This window comes from Camelus ferus, chromosome 13 (assembly GCF_009834535.1).
Source record: "Camelus ferus isolate YT-003-E chromosome 13, BCGSAC_Cfer_1.0, whole genome shotgun sequence".
Taxonomy (NCBI): domain Eukaryota; kingdom Metazoa; phylum Chordata; class Mammalia; order Artiodactyla; family Camelidae; genus Camelus; species Camelus ferus.
Genome location: NC_045708.1, coordinates 36,362,278 through 36,380,935, shown reverse-complemented (window position 1 = coordinate 36,380,935; position 18,658 = coordinate 36,362,278). Strand labels below are relative to the sequence as shown.

The 18,658-nt window shown below is 35.2% G+C and overlaps 1 protein-coding gene across 2 annotated transcripts in view; it reads left to right on the top strand.

Annotated features, from left to right (window-relative positions):
* FAF1 (Fas associated factor 1) overlaps positions 1-18,658 on the top strand; it is a 378,757-nt gene that overhangs the window by 227,987 nt on the left and 132,112 nt on the right. For both annotated transcript variants that reach the window (XM_032494244.1, XM_006180232.2), the window contains exon 9: positions 9,866-9,961. In XM_032494244.1, the coding sequence (XP_032350135.1) occupies positions 9,866-9,961 (96 nt within the window). The remainder of the gene's footprint in view (positions 1-9,865; positions 9,962-18,658) is intronic.

Below are 18,658 nucleotides of genomic sequence, written 5' to 3'. Positions count from 1 at the left end.
GATGCTGTTATTGTCTATATATTTAGTTTATGACAATACACCTTTTAGAAAATTTGCTAATTCTTTTGTAATGGGCAGCTCTTTATCTCCCTATGGTGTAATCTGGTTTTAGGAGCTGGGATGCAATAGAAGATGAAAAAAAACCCTTTCATGTTGAGCACCCTCTTTTTGATAGAAAGAACTCAAGCTAATGTTGGACCAGTACAGAGAAGCATGAAGGTGGGCAATTATAATGTGAAAATTTTCTTTGTTGTCAAGAATCCTAGCAGATTAGAAGAAATAAACAAATCAAATCAGAAGCATTTTATTTTCACATATATTTTCTAAATTCTTTTAGAAATCTGAGATAATTAAAGCAAGATAGTTATCAGTATTTTACAAATAACTATAGCATATTCGAAGAACACAATTAACATTATTTAGTAGAAAGACGTGGGTTAGGAGTCAAGAGAACATGCATATGTTATCATTCAGCAAATGTGTGACATGGGGCAAACAGTTTTACCTCTCTCCACCTCAGTTTCTTTCCCACATAAAAGGGAGAATTAGAATAGATCTTCTTATGAGAAGAAACTGCCTTTCATTTGGAATCTGTTGAGGGTGGTGGGACTAGTGATAGAAGTTTAAGAGTAAGCTGCTGATAAACTTCTCTCTGGAGATTTTCAGTGCTAGCTTGAAATGAGGCAGGGATGCTTGACAGGAAAGGTATGGCAGCATTGCTTAACTCACCTAAGGCTTGAAGATCTGTGGTCTCCTGGTTGAGATGCCAGCAACTGATGAATTCTAAGGATCCTTCCAACTCTAATATCTTATGAATCTAAAATGAAGCCATCTATAGCAGTCATTCTTGTTTCTTCCATCTCTGCTTGCTTATATGATAGCATTTGTGTTTCTGCACATAGCAGAAAGCCTCAAAATTTGTTACTGTTGGTGTTTATTTCATCAAACCTTACCAACTTGTCAAATCAATTGAGGACTATAACACAGCAATGCCAGACAGAGAATACAGATTTTTAGCTATTTACACAGGAGTTTTGTAGATAATTGATCTTGACCTGTACATCTCTTATAATATTCTGTTGGTTCCAGATTATTATTAGTCACTTCCTTTTTAACAGTGTGTTTTTTTGTGAGGTGACTAAACTGCTATTTAACCCTGCTACAAGAATGTGATAGTGGGCTAGTCCAGACAAGTGGAGGTACACTTGGTAACTAACATTCTTAATAAGCTTGCTTCAACCTGCCACAAATTAAAAGCTCTGTGACTTTTCTAGCACATAAGTGATTTTAAAAAAAGAAAGAAAGAAAGCTTGGATTGTGAATAAATAAGCTTTTTTGATTTGCACTCTGGTTGGCAGTAAATGAAACTTCAGCCTCATGATTTAATTTGGCTTAAAACTGCCTTAATAATCTGTCTAGATGAACAGTGAGCATCTGAAAATTTTAAAGGGGTAATCCAGCAGTCATCTTCCAGGCTCCTGACTCATAAAAAGGCTTTATGTTGGTCAGAAATGCGATGTGGTTGAAATCTCCATGGTCTTTAGAGTCAAATCTGCTTTGCCACTTAGTAGTTGACTGATCTTAGACAAGTTATTCTACCTCTCTAAGGCTGTTTTGTGATCTATACAATCATGATTGTCTTTAATTTGCAAGATTGTCATGTATGGTAGATAATATATTATGTTAAGCACTTAATATATAGTGCCTAGGAAATTGATGGTGTCTAGGAGTAGCTGTTTTAATTAAGCCAAAGAAAGTAAATAATTACTGTTTCTCAGACCGTAAGACAACATGTAGTAGGACCTTAATAGTTGTTTGATTGAATTCCTTTTAAACGGCTCTGAGATAAAACTGCCTGAGTTTGAATTTTGGTTTCTTACTCAGTACCTGTATGACCTTGGGCAAGCTTCTTAATCTGTGTAAGGCTTAGTATCCTCACCTCTAAAAAGGGGATTGTAATAATATCTGTCTGGCAGGGTTATTGTGAGAATCAGGTGGAGTAAAGTATATAAAGCACTTTGCACAATACCAATCAATACATATTAAATTCTCAGCAATAGCAATTATTTTTAAAATATTTTTTAAACTAAGTGGTTTCATGGGTAATTGTGCACATATTTCAAAACTTATAAAATGATTTACTTTAAAATATGCATAGTTATTGTAGATCAGTTATGCCTCAATAAAGCAATACTAAGTGATATGTGTGTATGTGTAGTATGTATGTATATTCTTCATATGTGTTGATTGTGGTCAATGCTGGTGCCCAGTAGCAGTTCCAAACCTGGGTAGCGTTAATCATGCTGGTGCCTTGTCAGGATCACAATCTTGAAAACACGGTTTAAAATTTTTTTTTTATATTAATGTTCTTTTTAAAACACAATTGTATTTTACAAAATGATTTTCAAAAGATACAAATAGTAAAGCCATAATTTCAAAACTGTTGAGTTGTGTTACTAAATGTGTCACATGCAGGGTGAGGCTCCTGCAGGTGACTGAACTGAATTTTCTTAGTGACATATTAAGATCACAGTCCTTTAGAACTGGAAGGGAACTGAGAGGTCATTCATGTGGGTTGCCCATGTTTTATAAAAGAGAATATTAAGCCTCCTGATAATTGGCCCAAGGTCTCATAACTTAGTCTCCTAAATTTTAGTTCAATACTCTAAAAATGTCTTTGTCTGTCATAACAGTGAGGAATAAAGACTACAAGTGTATATTTAGGAAAAGGCTAAAATGAAAATACCTTCAAGAACTAATTCATATGTTTAAAGAAACCATTATTGAAAAGGGCCTAATAAACACCCAAGGGCCAAGCCTAAAAATAATGATAATATTTGTCAGAGATAAACAGTAATTGATTATGATGGTTTAGAGGCGTTATCTTTTGCACGTTGTTTTAATACTTCATTTTAGTTTGTTTATAAGGAAATTATGTAAGAGGGGAAACATTGAGATTCTAAAACTTCACAAAAAGATGTGGTTTGGGGACTTCTCAATTGTTTGAAATAATTGCCATTACTCATTATGAGAATTAGTTTCATCTGTACACATGGCATAGCCCAGAAGTTCACAACTTTTTGGTCTTAGAATTCTTTTGCACTCTTAAAAAATCATCAGAGACTCCAAAGAGCCTTTGTTTATATGGATTATTGGCATTTGTCATATTTAAAATTAATATTGAGAAAAAATCAAATGTTTAAGATAACAATAATAAATTCACTACATGTTAATATAAATAGCATTTTGTGTAAAGTAATTGTATTTTCAAAAAAATAAAATCAATGAGTAGAGTGACATTTATACACACTTACAAATCTCCTTAATATCTGGCTTAATAGAAGATACCTGGATTCTCATATCTTCTGAATTCAATTTGTTGTGATAAATTGTTTTCATTGAAACATGTGAAGAAAATCTGGCCTCTTACAGATCTGTAGTTGGAAAAGGGAAGAGTATTTTAATAGTCTTTTCGGATAATTGTGGCTATTCTTCTTTGATACTAAACCAGAACTCGATAGTTGATAGTTTTCTAATGGTTAGTTTCAATGTGGAATCTGGAGCCATAGCAATGTAGTTCTTGTACTTTGTTACAGTGAGATCCTTTGGTCTCACACTTTGAGTAGATTCATTACCCATGGATAATTTTTTAACATCATACATTCTCTGTAATTTGAAGAATACTGGTCCTCTGAGTTATGTGGATTTTCTAATGTTGACAGATTTCATTATATAATATTTTAAAAATCACATCCTTTAATATCACCACCTATCATGTTAAAGAAGTCTTTAAGCAACTAGAAATAGACTTACCATATGACCCAGGAATCCCGCTCCTGGGCATATATCCAGAAAGAACCCTACTTCAGGATGACACCTGCACCCCAATGTTCATAGCAGCATTATTTACAATAGCCAAGACATGGAAACAACCTAAATGTCCATCAACAGATGACTGGATAAAGAAGATGTGGTATATGTATACAATAGAATACTAGTCAGCCATAAAAACCGACAACATAACACCATTTGCAGCAACATGGATGCTCCGGGAGAATGTCATTATAAGCGAGGTAAGCCAGAAAGAGAAAGAAAAATACCATATGAGATCGCTCATATGTGGAATCTAAAAAAAAAAAAAAAAAAAAAAAAAAAAACTAGAGCATAAATACAAAACAGGAATAGACTCACAGACATAGATTACAAACTTGTGGTTGCCAAGGGGGTGAGGGGTGGGAAGAGATAGACTGGGATTTCAAAATTGTAGAATAGATAAACAAGATTATACTGTATAGCACAGGGAAATATATACAAGATCTTATGGTAGCTCATAGAGAAAAAAATGTGACAATGAATATATATGTATGTTCATGTATAACTGAAAAATTATGCTCTACACTGGAATTTGACACAACATTGTAAAATGATTATAAACCAATAAAAAATGTTAAAAAAAAAAAAAGACATGAACCTGAAGGAAAAAAAAAAAGTCTTTAAGCATCAGGAAGCTGTTGGGCTCATGGGGGCTGATAGTTTTCCAAAACTTCAATTTTTACTTGAAAATTCAAATTTTGTCACTGGCAATTAATACTGTCAAACTTGTGCCTTGAAGTAATAGACTTGCTGCCATTCATTTTGGAGGAAAACCCTGTCACACACCTAAATCTGAATAACCAGAGTTTGTCTTCAGTCATTTAAGTAATAATAGTGTTTCATGGAAAAATTAGCCGATTTAGAACACAACTCAAAGAATTATACAAGTGCTTTTCCCTCAACACAACTGTCATTCTCTGCTATGCAGCAAGTCCTGTATGCTTACTTCCCAGTTGTCACATAGAGTATTAAAAGGCATATACTCAAGAGTCAAGCTTAATTAAAAGTAATAATTTTTGCCAATTCAACAGGGACATTCTTAAGTGAAATTGACATTTTTATAGCAAGTACACGGCACTGGAGCTTTTAGCACAATTTGGTGCCACTACCTTGGGTTTGTGCTAAGGTACCAGCAGTTTTGCCCACCATTACTTTTTCACCTTCAGTGTAAAAACACAGTGAAAAAGTCAGATACCATCTAAGTGTTAATATAAAAATTAGTTTGACTTTGTGATTTCAAGAGCCTCATGTCTATAAACCGCACTTTGAGAATCATTGGCGTAGTTATTATGTTTCTAGGAAAATACTAAATACTTCCTATAAAAAGAAAAGGAAAAAAACTTCAAATAGACTTTAAGTGTATTCACTAACTGATGGAATATCTACTATGCAGCAGATTTATTTTCCTATAAGCCATCCTCAAAAAAAAAACTTAGGAGAGGTAGTATCCACTTTTGTGAAAGAAGAAACTGAGGTTTGATGTATAAAATATTGATTGAAGTAGTAAAACAGTGTCTAGCAAAAGTGAATTTGAACTCAGGACACTCTGACTTTAAAAGTCCTTGCTTTCATGAGAATTAGAAGACAAGCCACAAACTGGGAGACAGTATCTACAACAGATACATTTAATAAAGGACTGTTATCAAAAATATGCAAAGAACTGGTAAAACTCAACAAGAAAACAAACAACCCAATTAAAAAATGGGTCAAAGACCTTAACAGACACCTCACTAGAGAAGATACCCAGATGGCAAATAACCACATGGAAAGATGCTACATCATATGTCATCACAAAATGCAAACTAAAACAGCAGTAAGATACCACTACACACTTAGTAGAATGGCCAAAATCCAGAACACTGACAACCCCAAATGCTAGTGAGGATGCGGAGCAATAGAACTCTTGTTCATTGCTGGTAGGAATATAAAATGGTACAGCCACTTTGGAAGATAGTTTGATGGTTTCTTACCAAAAAAATATATACTCTTAACCATATGATGTAGCAGTTGTGCTCCTTGGTGTTTACCCAAAGGAGTTGAAAATTTGTGTCCACAGAAAAACTTACAAACAAATGTTTATAGAAGCTTTATTTGTAATTGCCATAACCTGGAAGCAATTAAGATATCCTTCAGTAGGTGAAGGAATAAATGAACTGTGGCAAATCCAGACAATGGATTATTACTCAACACTGAAAGCAAATCAGCTTTCGAGCCATGGGAAAGACATAAATGAACTTTATGTGCATACAGTCAGCCCTCTGTATATCCAGGGGTTTCCATCTGCAGTTGTTTGAATCCACAGATGCTGAACCCACACATGCAGAAGATCAACTGTATTTTGCCATTTTATATAAGGGAATTGAGCAACTGTGGATTTTGGTAATCTGGGGCTGGGGGCCTGGAACCAGTTCCCCCTTGAATACCAAGGGTTGACTGTATTGCTGATTGAAAGAGACCAATTTGAAAGGGCTATACACTATATGATTCCAACTATATGACATTCTGGAAAAGGCAAAACTATGGAGATATAGCAGTTAGGAGTCAGGAGGAGATGAACAGACAGAACCTGGAGGACTTTCAGGGCGGTGGAAATGTTCTCTATGGTATTATAATAATGGATAGATGCCACTATACCCTTTTCCAAACACAATACACAACACCAGGAGTGAACCTTAATGTAAACAATGGACTTCGGGTAATTATGTGTCATGGTAGGTTCTTCCTTGGTCAAAAAATGCACCATTCCAGTGAATGAAGTTGACAATGGGGAAGACTATGTGTGTGGGAGGCGAGGAGGGGCAGAGAGTTTAGGAGAAATCTCTGTTCTTTCCTCTCAATTTTGTTGTAAATCTAAAATTACTGTAAAACAAAAGTCTTAATACATATACAACAAAATCCTGTGACATTGGACAGCAACATTTTATGGTTATGTTGTTGAATGACATAGGAGTTTGTTTTTGTAGGATCAATTAGCCAGTGAGATTTTATGCATGAAAATTCTATTTTTTTTCCCCAACCAACCCCTGAGTATCCAGATATACTCCCAGCTGTGTGGCCAGTGTGTAAAATTAAATAATAAAATAAAAGAATCTTGACTTTCTGCTGAATTTGTATGCGCTGCGTCTGCCATGATGGAGAGTCAGAGAATTACTGTCTAACATATCCAGAAAAAAAGGAATAAAGACTTGAAGGAGGTTTTGAAATGAGTCACAGTTCTTCATTGTATCAAGTTAAAGCAATCTTGTGATTGAAAGATTACCATTATATAGAGGTTAATTAACTAATACGATGTATGTAAATCTAAATGCAAATCTTCAGCTGTAAAGTCAAACAGACCTGCAGCCCTAATCTTTTTTTTTTTCCAATTTCTTGCAAAATAAATACTCCAGTGATAAGAATGTTGATCATTTACAATTAGGTAACAATTTGGTTTCACATACATAATCTTATTGGAACTTCATACGAACTCTGAGGAAGAGTAGAACAGATTGTGTTACTCTATTTTGAAAATTAAAGGCAGATTGTCTTACACCACTTTCTAAGTAAGAAGACTGAAGTACAGAAATTCTAAGTGATTTTGCCCATTGTCATTGGGCAATTTGAGTGCTTTAGCCTGCCTGGAGCCTCAGCCTTTTGACTTCACATCTATTATTTAAGTTTCGATCTTGAGTTTTAGCAAACATTTACTTTAGCCCTAACTTCTTGTAGTCACTTGCTGAGTAACTGTTGTCCCTTCCAAGGGGTCCCTAGCACTACAGAGACTACATATAATCCCATCTTTACTCATTTGTATTCCTTTTTCTGTCCCTGTTCCTATGTGCATCTGTTGTCTCCCCAACTGGTATATATGTTACCTTAAAAAAGACACTTTGCCTAATATTTAGTCAATGCTGGGCACATAGTAACTCAGAAATTCCTGACCTTTCAATTTCCTCAGTGCATTGTGATTAGTAAGATCTGAAAAAGAAGGAGGCAATCTTGGTCAGCTGTCAACTAAAGAGAAAGTGCTAGCCACTCTCCTCTTATATTCATGAATTATTAGTAGCCTTGGCAGAGGTTAAAGTTGATAACTGTGGAGACCAAACCATTAAAGAGCAAGCCCATTTGTAGTTACCATGTACTTTTCATAAGCACTTTCCTCTAGCTCCTCCTAAAATATGTTCTAACTTACACATAACTGGGCTGTATGCCAAGGTAGTAACAGTGGAACTTAGTCACCATTTCTCTTCTCCAAGTCCTAAAAATAATAACCACTGAAATGGTAGCAGCTCTTTTGCCTATTTCAGTATAGTTTCAAAGCCAGCTTTTACTTGCCTTATCCTATTTAACCTTTTCAAAAGTCCATTCAGGTAGTTAGGGCAGGAATTACTCACCTCAATTAATAAATGAGAGAACTCTAACTTAGAATAGAGAAATGACTTTTCCAAGATCAGAAGGCTAGGCAGTACTTAAACTGAGATTTTTCTGGCTCCTCCAGGTCTCTTTCCGTTACACTGCACTGCTTCTGATTATCAGTGACATTTACCATCATTACTATTTCATTACCAGAGGATTTCAGGGTGGGGGGAGGAGAACTTTTTCAAATGAAAAATATTGTGAAGGCAGTGTGGCTTGAAATGTAGCCTGTGCTTCTTATCCAACTTAGCTTTGCTTTTACTTGTACTGAAATGAAATAAATTGAGCTAATTGTGACAACTATGTTGATGAATACGATTGAATAGAAATAACAGAATCAATGCAGCTTTGCTTTTATTTATTTATTTTATTCATCAAGTCTTCTAGCATTTGTAAGGTTCAGTTCCAAAATATCTAGGTGCAAAAGCAAAGAAACAGAAACCTCTAACCATACTAAAGGAAAAATAACAGCAATCAAACACCTGTGATTTTTATCACTATAACCTATATGACAACGCACACCTCACATGATTGAAAATACCTGGATAGTTATGTGACATTTGCATTTTCTATTCCAGTATTTGTCTTCAGATAATTAGCTTAATTATAATACATATTTGAATTACAGTTATGACCAACCCACTATTGTGTCTGGCCCCTATGAATTTACAGATATTTGGGTTTTCTTATGTATCAATTTGATTCCTACCTCCCCAAAAGTTACAATGGATGTTTTCAGTGTGCTAGTGATACCCAATTTTATTTTGAATAATAATAAAAGAAACTTCACTTTATAACATCATTGCATTAAATGTTTGTCATTTTCTAACACCAAAGGAAAATATCATCTTGGGGCTATTTAGTATTGTTTTAATTAGTCTTTGTAGACAAAGGTGACATGTACTCATATTTCTCAAATTTAATTTAAACCTCAGAGTTGCTATTTAATATCTGACCCACTGTAAAATTCAATAGAAGTAAATATATATTATTTTAATTCTTTTGGCAAAACTAGGCAGATTCTTTGGATAGCATTTTAGATCATAATAGTAATAAAAGAATAAACTGAATGTCTAAATGCCAGGTACTGTGCTAAAAGTGCTTTACATGTATTATAGTTTCATTGGTTATAATGATCTGAAATTGTGGATTTATACTGATTAAAGCATAAATGACATTGTTACCATGAATAGAAACTTTTTTTTAATGCCTTCAGCAAACACTCTTCTAGGTACCCTTTAAAAAAGGTGTATAGAGTACCGCCCTGGGAATTGGGAAACAGAAGTGTTTTTCCAATGAGAAAAGTAACAGACATCCTGGAATCAGAGAATATATATGATTAGCTTTATTTGAGGCTTTGTTATAGTTTCCTGGAGCCTCAGTCTGTTGTCTGATGGAAAAATAGCCTTGACTATTTTAACATCCATAATGGAAAAATTTCAAATTTTCAAAACCTTCCTTTGAATGTAATGCCGAGGCTCCTGGAGTGAACTTTCTAATCTTGCTCCAGAAATAATAGAAAATATCTAAAAAGTAAAACTCTTTTGCGAAACATAGCCTCATTTTGTTTACAAATGATGGATTCTACTTTTTGCAGATGTGTCTTGCTGAATCAGGGCTCTCCTATCCCTGCCATCGACTTACAGTGGGAAGAAGATCTTCACCTGCACAGACTCGGGAGCAGTCCGAAGAGGTAAGCCTGTTTGCCAGCTTTTCACTAAACAGAAGGCCTATCCTCTACTCACCTGCCCACTTCCTATTCTTTTTTATCTGCCAGAACAATGAATAGATAAAGTTAATGTAGCGTGAATAAAGTCTCAGTAAATTCTTGAAGGCAGAAACTTTCCATGGGAGATTATTGCTAATGTGCTCCTTCTTGTTCTGTAAGTTTCATGTTTCAACAGACAGAATTTGGGTAGATTGGTTGAAATGATTTTTACTTAGAAATGTCAGGTTAACAAAGGGATTTTCTTTGCTGCTGACTATATAGCTAAATATGTTTATTAGGATTGATCCTGAAGGTTTTGTAACTCATTGAATTGGAGCACCTTCTATGAGCCAGGCAATGTGCTTGATACTAGGTAACAAAAGTGAATAACAGTGTACCTATATGAAGATGCTCAGAGTCAGAGGTGATAGATTAGTAAACTTGTCACAATGGCATAATGTAATAAGTGCAGTGATAACAGTGCAAATAGGGTACTGTAGAAACAAAGAGGGCAGATGAGAGGGAACATGTTTGTGTATGTGATACTCCTGCAAGTGTCTTCATGAGCCGGCACAATGTTAAAAGGCTACAAATAGCACTATGTGTCCTATTATGATTTTGGTTAAGGGAATGGGAAAGAGACCCTACACATTACAGTTTATCCATTTATCCATGACTTAAAAAGGTCATAATTAAATAGTACAAAAAACTTTTCTTTACACCAGTATTTTTCAGGCTAAAGCATGATCGAAGTATTCAAAAGCTTGAGCTAGTTCAGTAACACTTTTTTCCACTTACATTCTATGCAAGATGTGGTTGCAAATTTTTATTTAAACTGACTGTATATTTTGGACACTCATTGTGGAGGCTGTCACAGGACTTCTCCAGCCATCCTCTGAATATGTACTTAAATATGTGAAAGAGAATAGGGAATACATAAGTGAAGTTCTGGTCTTTGATCATCCTGTGAAAATGATAATTTGCTACTCTTGTTTTTTAACATTTTGGTATATCCACAAAGAAGTGAGGTTTTACTCCTGCTACAAATACTGCTATACTGTCTTCTTGGGCCTCTAAAAATGCTAATTTCCTTTAAAGAGCCCACACTATTTTTTTCCAGGACTTTATCTCACTAATTCTGCATGAGAGAAAAAAATGATACTGAATTTCTCTGCTTGGTAGAAATTGCCAGAAATAATTTATTGAAATACTTCCTTCTAGTGTTTGAGTATATTTTTAATGGCTTTAGTAGGTTATGCTTCAACTCTTTAATGGATAAATCTACTAACATTAAAAAGGTAAAAAACAGCTCCACCCAAAATTCTTTATTTTATGCCCTGAGAGGTGAAAGATATGTATTTTACCTATTTTATTTCCCTCTCTCACCCTTACCATTATATGTGTTACTTGGGCAGTCTCTTCAGTGGAAAGAAGTTAGTGTTGTATACTGAGAAATAGTGTTTATGAGGCTGGCATACACTTTAGGTTAATTACAGAAGAAGGTAGAGTGGGGTTAGGGAGCTTTGCAAAACTAAAACAGTCAAAGCCTTGGGAATATCTTTTAATCTGATTATCTGGAATGAGTCCATTATTTTTCCTTTCCTGGCTAACTGTAAATACCACCTCCTCCAGGGGCCTGGTGAGAAATGGGAAAGAATCTGTGACTTGGTTTTTGTGTTGTCATAGAATTGTAAAACTGGAAAGGATTTTTTATTTGATTTGCACTCTCCCATCCATTCATCCCGCATTCACTTAAACATTTTTTTAATGTCTTCTACATGCAAAACATTAGGACCACAGTCTGTGTGCTAAAATAGCTCACTCAAAATATATCTGTGTTTTATCTCCAGTGGCAGGATTCTGCCCTCTTGAAGTAACTAGTTCCATTGTCAATATCTCCATCTGTTGATATCTGCTTTATATTAAACTGGAAGCTTTGTCCTTGTAGCTCCTAACCAGTGGTTCTGCGTCTTTCTTCTGGTTTTAACCCCTCTTTTACATGACTGCATGTATTTCAAGACAACTACCATTTTACTATTCACTGTTTTAAGCCTTGAGTTAGGAAGAAGATATTTGAGGGGAGTAGTTAAATTCAAGTTTTGAATTTTATGCCATTATAGTTATCTCCTCTAGTTGGGGGAATTTTGTTTCTTATATCCTCTTTCTAGTCCTACATATATATTTCCCTTATGAATATTTAACATTTTCCCTTTTCTTCCCATCCTACCCTTGCTCCTAAGTCCCCTTTCAATGATCTTCCCATGTTTCTGGGTATGTAGATAGGTACCTTTCTCTCATCCCAGCTGCTTGGGTGGGGTAGTATAGACATCCCTAGATCCAGGCTCCTTGGGAATTGTCCAATCCTCAATTGATAGTGGAGGAGCAGGAGGGGTACCCCAAGAGTAACAAAAGAAAAAATTTCAAATGTAGATCATGTTAAAACTGTTGATTCACAACTTTAGTTGAGGAGGCATCTATTGAGTGCTCACTATGTGCTAGTCAAATGAATATAAACTGAAAATTGCTTATTATATAATTAATGAGAAAGTTGAGATAAGCATAAGATACTAGGGGAGAACAAATATTGGAGGGGTGCTGTAACTTTCAACAATGGTTGTAGGCAAAAGCCTTATCTGTAGCCCTAACACCTAGTATAGTGCCTGGCACATACGAGCCACAGAATAAATATTTGTGAATGAATCTTTTTTCAAAAAGAAGAAGGAGAAAGGCAGGGTTGGTGCTAAAGCAGTGGCAGCTGGGTTGAATTATAAAGAATGAGTAACAGCCAAGTGAAGAAACATGGAAATAGTATTCCCTTCAGGGGAAACAGCATGATCTGATGTAAAATATGGGGAGACATGAGTGCACTTTGGTGTTCATGAAAATATAGTGGGAGACAATGAGAAGTAAGAAATGAGGGAAAAAGTAGGGAATGATTTTTTTTTTCCCCAAATAGACATGTTAGAGTAGAGCACATTGGCTGCTGTGCAGAGGCTAGATATAAGGGAAGCAAGACTGGAAACAGAGAAATCAGATGTGAATCTATTTTAACGATACAGGCAGAAGATAATGAGATCTTGAAGTAAAACATCATTAGTAAAAAAGAGAAGGAAATATATTCAAGATATATTTTGTTGGGAAAATTAGTAGGACTGGTGATTGATAGGATCTGTAGGAAAACAGAGGAAGGAGTTAAGAATACCTAGGTTTTGGTGTCCTTGACAGAAAAGATTCATTCAGTAGTCATTCAGTAAATTCTGATTATATATCTACGCTATGCCTGATACAGGAGTAAGTGCTAGGAATATGGCTGTGAAGAAAGCACAGTCTTTCTGTAAAGGAGTTTGTACATGACAAAATGAAATTGAGCACAGATAGTTGTTAAAAATCTGTTTCAAATTTTAAAACTTGGTGAGATGAGTGTTTTGCTTGACCACATAGGGTGCAATGCCACATACTCACCACAGGCAAACAAGTTAAATAATAATCCAGTTCCTCCTGAATATCTCCATCTGAATGCCCACTACAGATTCACTCTGTTCAAAACTGAAATTATCATGTCTCCCACAAAACCCATCTCCTCGCCCATATTAATGCTCATTATCAACCCAAGCCAGAAACTGTTCATTCTAATCATTGAGAGTCCTCTATTCTTTGAAACTATCTGAATTGATCTGATGCACCAAGATTTTTATGACTTTTTTTTTGACTATTCAAGTAAGGATATGTTTATATCAATATCACATTTGCTAATTTGATAGTTGAGAAGTTTGTTAGTTGAGAAGTTTGCTATTAGAGTTTGTTCTGCCCATTATCTTGATTCTACCCTCATTAGCCTCTCCCACAACAGGAGAAAGTTAAGCAGTCTCTCTTGCATTTTTTATTCTCTCCCTCTCTATTGGTTCCTTCTCTTCCTCCTAAGAACATGTTCAAATCTTCTTATCCTAAAAAAAAATATTCCTTCAAACTTGGCTCCCCCTCAAGCTTTAGCTCATCTTTTGTTTTTTTCACAGCCATGCTTCTTAAAGTAATCCATACCGAATGACTCTTATTTCTTCGTCATCTGTTCACCTAAGTCAGTACAATGTAGCTTTTTTCTACCATATGACTAAAATTGAATTTAGCTATTAGACCCAGAGAAAGAAGAACAAATAAAACCTAAAGTTAGTAGAAGAAAAGAAATCATAAATATCAGAGCAGAAATAAATGAAATAGAGACTTAAAACACACACACACACACACACACACACGAAAAGATCAATGAAACTCAAAGCTGGTTTTTTGAAAAGGTAAACAAAGTTGATAAACCTTTACCAGATTCATCAAGAGTAAAAAAGGAGAGGGTCCAAATCAGTAATATCAAAAATGAAAAGGGAGAAGTTACAAGTGACACCACAGAAGTACAAAAGTCAAAAGAGACTAATATGGACAACTATATGGCAGTAAAATAGGCAACCTAGAAGAATTGGACAAATTCTTAGAAATGTGCTATCTCCCAAGACTGAACCAGGAAGAAATAGAAAATATGAACAAACCAAATTACCAGTAATGAAATTGAATAAGAATTTTAAAACTCCAGACAAACAAGTCCAGGACCAGATGGCTTCACAGGTGAATTCTACCAAATATTTAGAGAAGAGCAAAACCTATTTTTCTGAAACTATTCCAAAGAATTGCAGAGGAAGGAACACTTTCAAACTCATTGTATGAGGCCAGCATTACCCTGATACCAAAACCAGACAAAGATATCACAAAAAAGAAGATTAACAGGCCAGTATCACTGGTGAACATAGATGCAAAAATGCTTAACAAAATATTAGCAAACTGAATCCAGTGATGCATTAAAAGGACCATATACCATGATCAAGAGGGAATTATCCCAGAGATGCCAGGATTTTTCAGTATCTGCAAATCAATTAATGTGACACACTACACTAAAAAGTTGAAGAAGAAAAACCACGTGATCATCTCCAGTAGATGCAGAAAAAACTTTTTACAAAATTCAACATTCATTTATGATAAAAACTATCCAGAAAGTGGGCACAGAGGGAACATACCTCAACATAATGAAAGCCATATATGACAAACCCACAACTAACATAATACTCAATAGTGAAAAGCTGAAAGCATTTCCTCTAAGATTAGGAGCAAGACAAGGATGCCCACTCTTGCCACTTTTATTCAGTGTAGTATTGGAAGTGCTAGCCACAGCAATCAGAGAGAGAGAGAGAGAGAAAGGAAAGGAAAGGAAAGGAAAGGAAAGGAAAGGAAAGGAAAGGAAGGAAGGAAGGAAGGAAGGAAGGAAGGAAGGAAGGAAGGAAGGAAAGGGAAAAAAGAAAGAAAAGAAAAGAATCCAAATTGGAAAGGAAGAAGTAAAACTATCACTATTTGCAGATGACATGATACTATATGTAGAAAATCCTAAAGACGTCACCAGAAAACTGCTAGAGCTCATCAGTGAATTCAGTGAAGTTGTAGGACACAAAATTAATACACAGAAATCCGTTGCATTTCGAAATACTAACAACAAACTATCAGAAAGAGAAGTTGAGGATACAATCCATTTACCAAAATACCTAGGAACAAACCTACCTAAGAAGGTAAAAGACCTGTACTTGGGAAACTGTAATACACTGATGAAAGAAATTGAAGACGACTCATACAGATGGATAGATATACCATGTTCTTAGATTGGAAGAAGTCAATCTATGATTCAATGTGATCCCTATCAAAATACCAATGGCATTTTTTCATAGAACTAGAACAAGTAATCTTAAAACTTGTTCATAAACATGAAAGACCCTGAGTAGCCAAAACAATCTTGAGAAAGAAGAACAGAGCTGAAAGGATCACACTTCCTGACTTCAGATTATACTACAAAGTTACAGTCATCAAAACACTATGGTACTGTCACAGAAACAGACACACAGATCAGTGGAACAGAATAGAGAGCCCAAATATAAACCCACGCACTTATAGTCAGTTAATCTACAACAAAGGAGACAAGAACATAAAATGGAGAAAAGATAGTTTCTTTAATAAGTGAAGCTGGGAAAACTGGAGAGGTACATGTAAAAGAATGAAACTAGAACATTCCCTAACACCATATACAAAAATAAATTCAAAGTGAATTATAGACCTAAATATGAGACCAGAAACCATAAAACACTTACAGGAAAACATTGGCAAAACACTCTTTGACATACGTTGTAGCAATAGTTTTTTGGATATGTCTTCAAAAGGAAGGAAATAAAAGCAAAAATAAACAAATGGGACCTAATTAAACTTGAAAGCTGCTGTACAGCAAAGGAAACCATTGACAAAATGAAAAGGCAGCCTACTAAGTGGGAAAAAAATTTGCTTTGACTGATAAAGGGTTAATATCCAAAATACATAAACAGCTTGTACAACTCAACATCAAAAAAAAAAACCCCAAAACTGATTAAAAAATGGGCAGAAGAACTGAATAGGCATTTTTCTGAAGAGGAAATGCAGATGACCAACAGGCGTAAGTAAAGATGCTCAGCATCACTAATCATCAGGAAAATGCAAATCAAAACTGCAATGACATGTCACCTTACACCTGTCAGAATGGCTATTATTAAAAAGAACACAAATAACAAATGTTGGCAAGTATGTGGAGAAAAGGGAACCCTTGTACATTGTTGGTGGCAATGTAAATTAGTGCAGCCACTGTGGAAAACAGTATGGAAGTTTCTCAAAAGCTAAAAATATAACTACCATATGACCCAGCAATTCCACTCCTGGGTATATATCCAAAAAAGAACAGAAACACTTATTTGAAGAGATACATGCACCCAAATGTTTATAGCAGCATTATTTACAATTGCCAAGATGTGGAAGCAACCTAAGTGTCCAACGATAGATGGAGGGATAAAGAAGATGTGGTTTATATATACTATGAAATACTACTCACCCATAAAAATGAATGAAATTTTGCCATTTGCAGCAACATGGGTGGACTTGGGCAGCATGATGCTAAGTGAAGTAAGTCAGACAGAGAAAGACAAATACTGCATTAATACCACTTATTTGTGGAATCTAAAATGTACAACAAACTAGTAAATATACCAAAAAAGCAGCAGACTGACAGATACAGAGAATGAACTAGTGGTTACTAGTGGGGAGAGGAAAGTGGGGAATGGCAAATATAGGGGTAGCAGTTTAAGAGGTACAAATTATTATGTATAAAATGAGCTATGAGAGTATATTGTACAACACAGGGAATATAGCCAGTATTTTATAATAACTATAAATTGAGTATAACTTTTAAAAATTGTGAATCACTATATTGTACACCTGGAACTTATGTAATACAGTATATGAACTATACTTCAACTTAAAAAAAAGTTTGGGACAGAAAAAAATAATTTTTATAAAATACCATACTATGCCATCTCTTTTCATTTTCACAGCTACCTTTATGAGTCAGTATAAATCACCCTCTGTAATGGTGATGCAAACATGCTTGCCCAAAGTCATACAGAAAATGGCAAAGTATTCCACACAAGGTCTTTTGATTATAAATTCAGATTTCTTTATCTTCGTTTTTTTTTTGTTTTTTCTTTTAGTCATAATGTTACCAGAGAGTCTGTTCTTACCTTGTCACAGAATGAATTTAGAGATGAGACATGGAGGTCTAGAAAGTAAAGTGAGGCTTTATTAAGCAATAGTATGCTCTCAAGGGGAGAGCAGTCAGGCTCAGTTGAGCGGCTGTGCTAAGTTTCTTTGGCAAGCTGGTTACCATAGGATGTAAAAATGAATGGGCGGAATATTTATTCATTGGGGAGGGAGGGGTTTGGAGTCGTATTCCCTGACTTTCATCTCAGCTCTACCTTCCCAAGGGAAGGAGGGATTTTTGTCCTTATTTCGTCTTGATCGTGTCATGGTTATTGGTGCATGATAGATACCTCTTACCTGCAAGTCCAATTTTATTGTAATGAGGGCATAATAAACTAAAAGTTACTTTCAGATGCCAAAGATTCCTGCCTTTTCTCACCTTTCTTTGCCTCCTGGACACTTGTTGCCCCAAAATGTGTGGTTTCTTATCAGTATGGAGGTTCCTATCTTTCTTTGCATGCCCAAAAGGCCCCCGTTGTTCACAAGATACATGGTTTATTACCATTTGACCTGCCCCCCCTTCTCTGCTCGTATCTAGCTATCTCCATGCTGTAACAATAATTCCATACTGTAACAATAATTCCATACTGTCTCTTCCTTAATTCTCATGCTGCAGAACCTGTTTACATTTCTTGTCTCCATTGAAATTTTCTCAAACTTTGCTTCTAAAATCCTTTCTCTTAATTGACTTTCTAATCTTTGACAGCTGTCTCTCCATCTATTTTACTTTTTCTTTTTCTTCACCAATTCAAGTATTTACATATATATATATTCTATAAATTTTTATCCTTATCACTGTTCTTCCTTTATTTTTTAGCTGAGTGATCTTATTCACTTCTCTAACCTCAGCTATTGTTTATATGCCAGTCATTTCCAAATTTCAGTCTTTTCTGAACCTGTTTCCTGAACTCCCAATTTTTTTTCCAGCTACCTACTAGTCATTTTTACCTGGATGCCCAACAGCTTCCTCAAATTTACTCTATCTGAGATCTGGCTTCAGTATTCTTCCTCACCAGACCTGACCTTCCCTACCCACTAAGT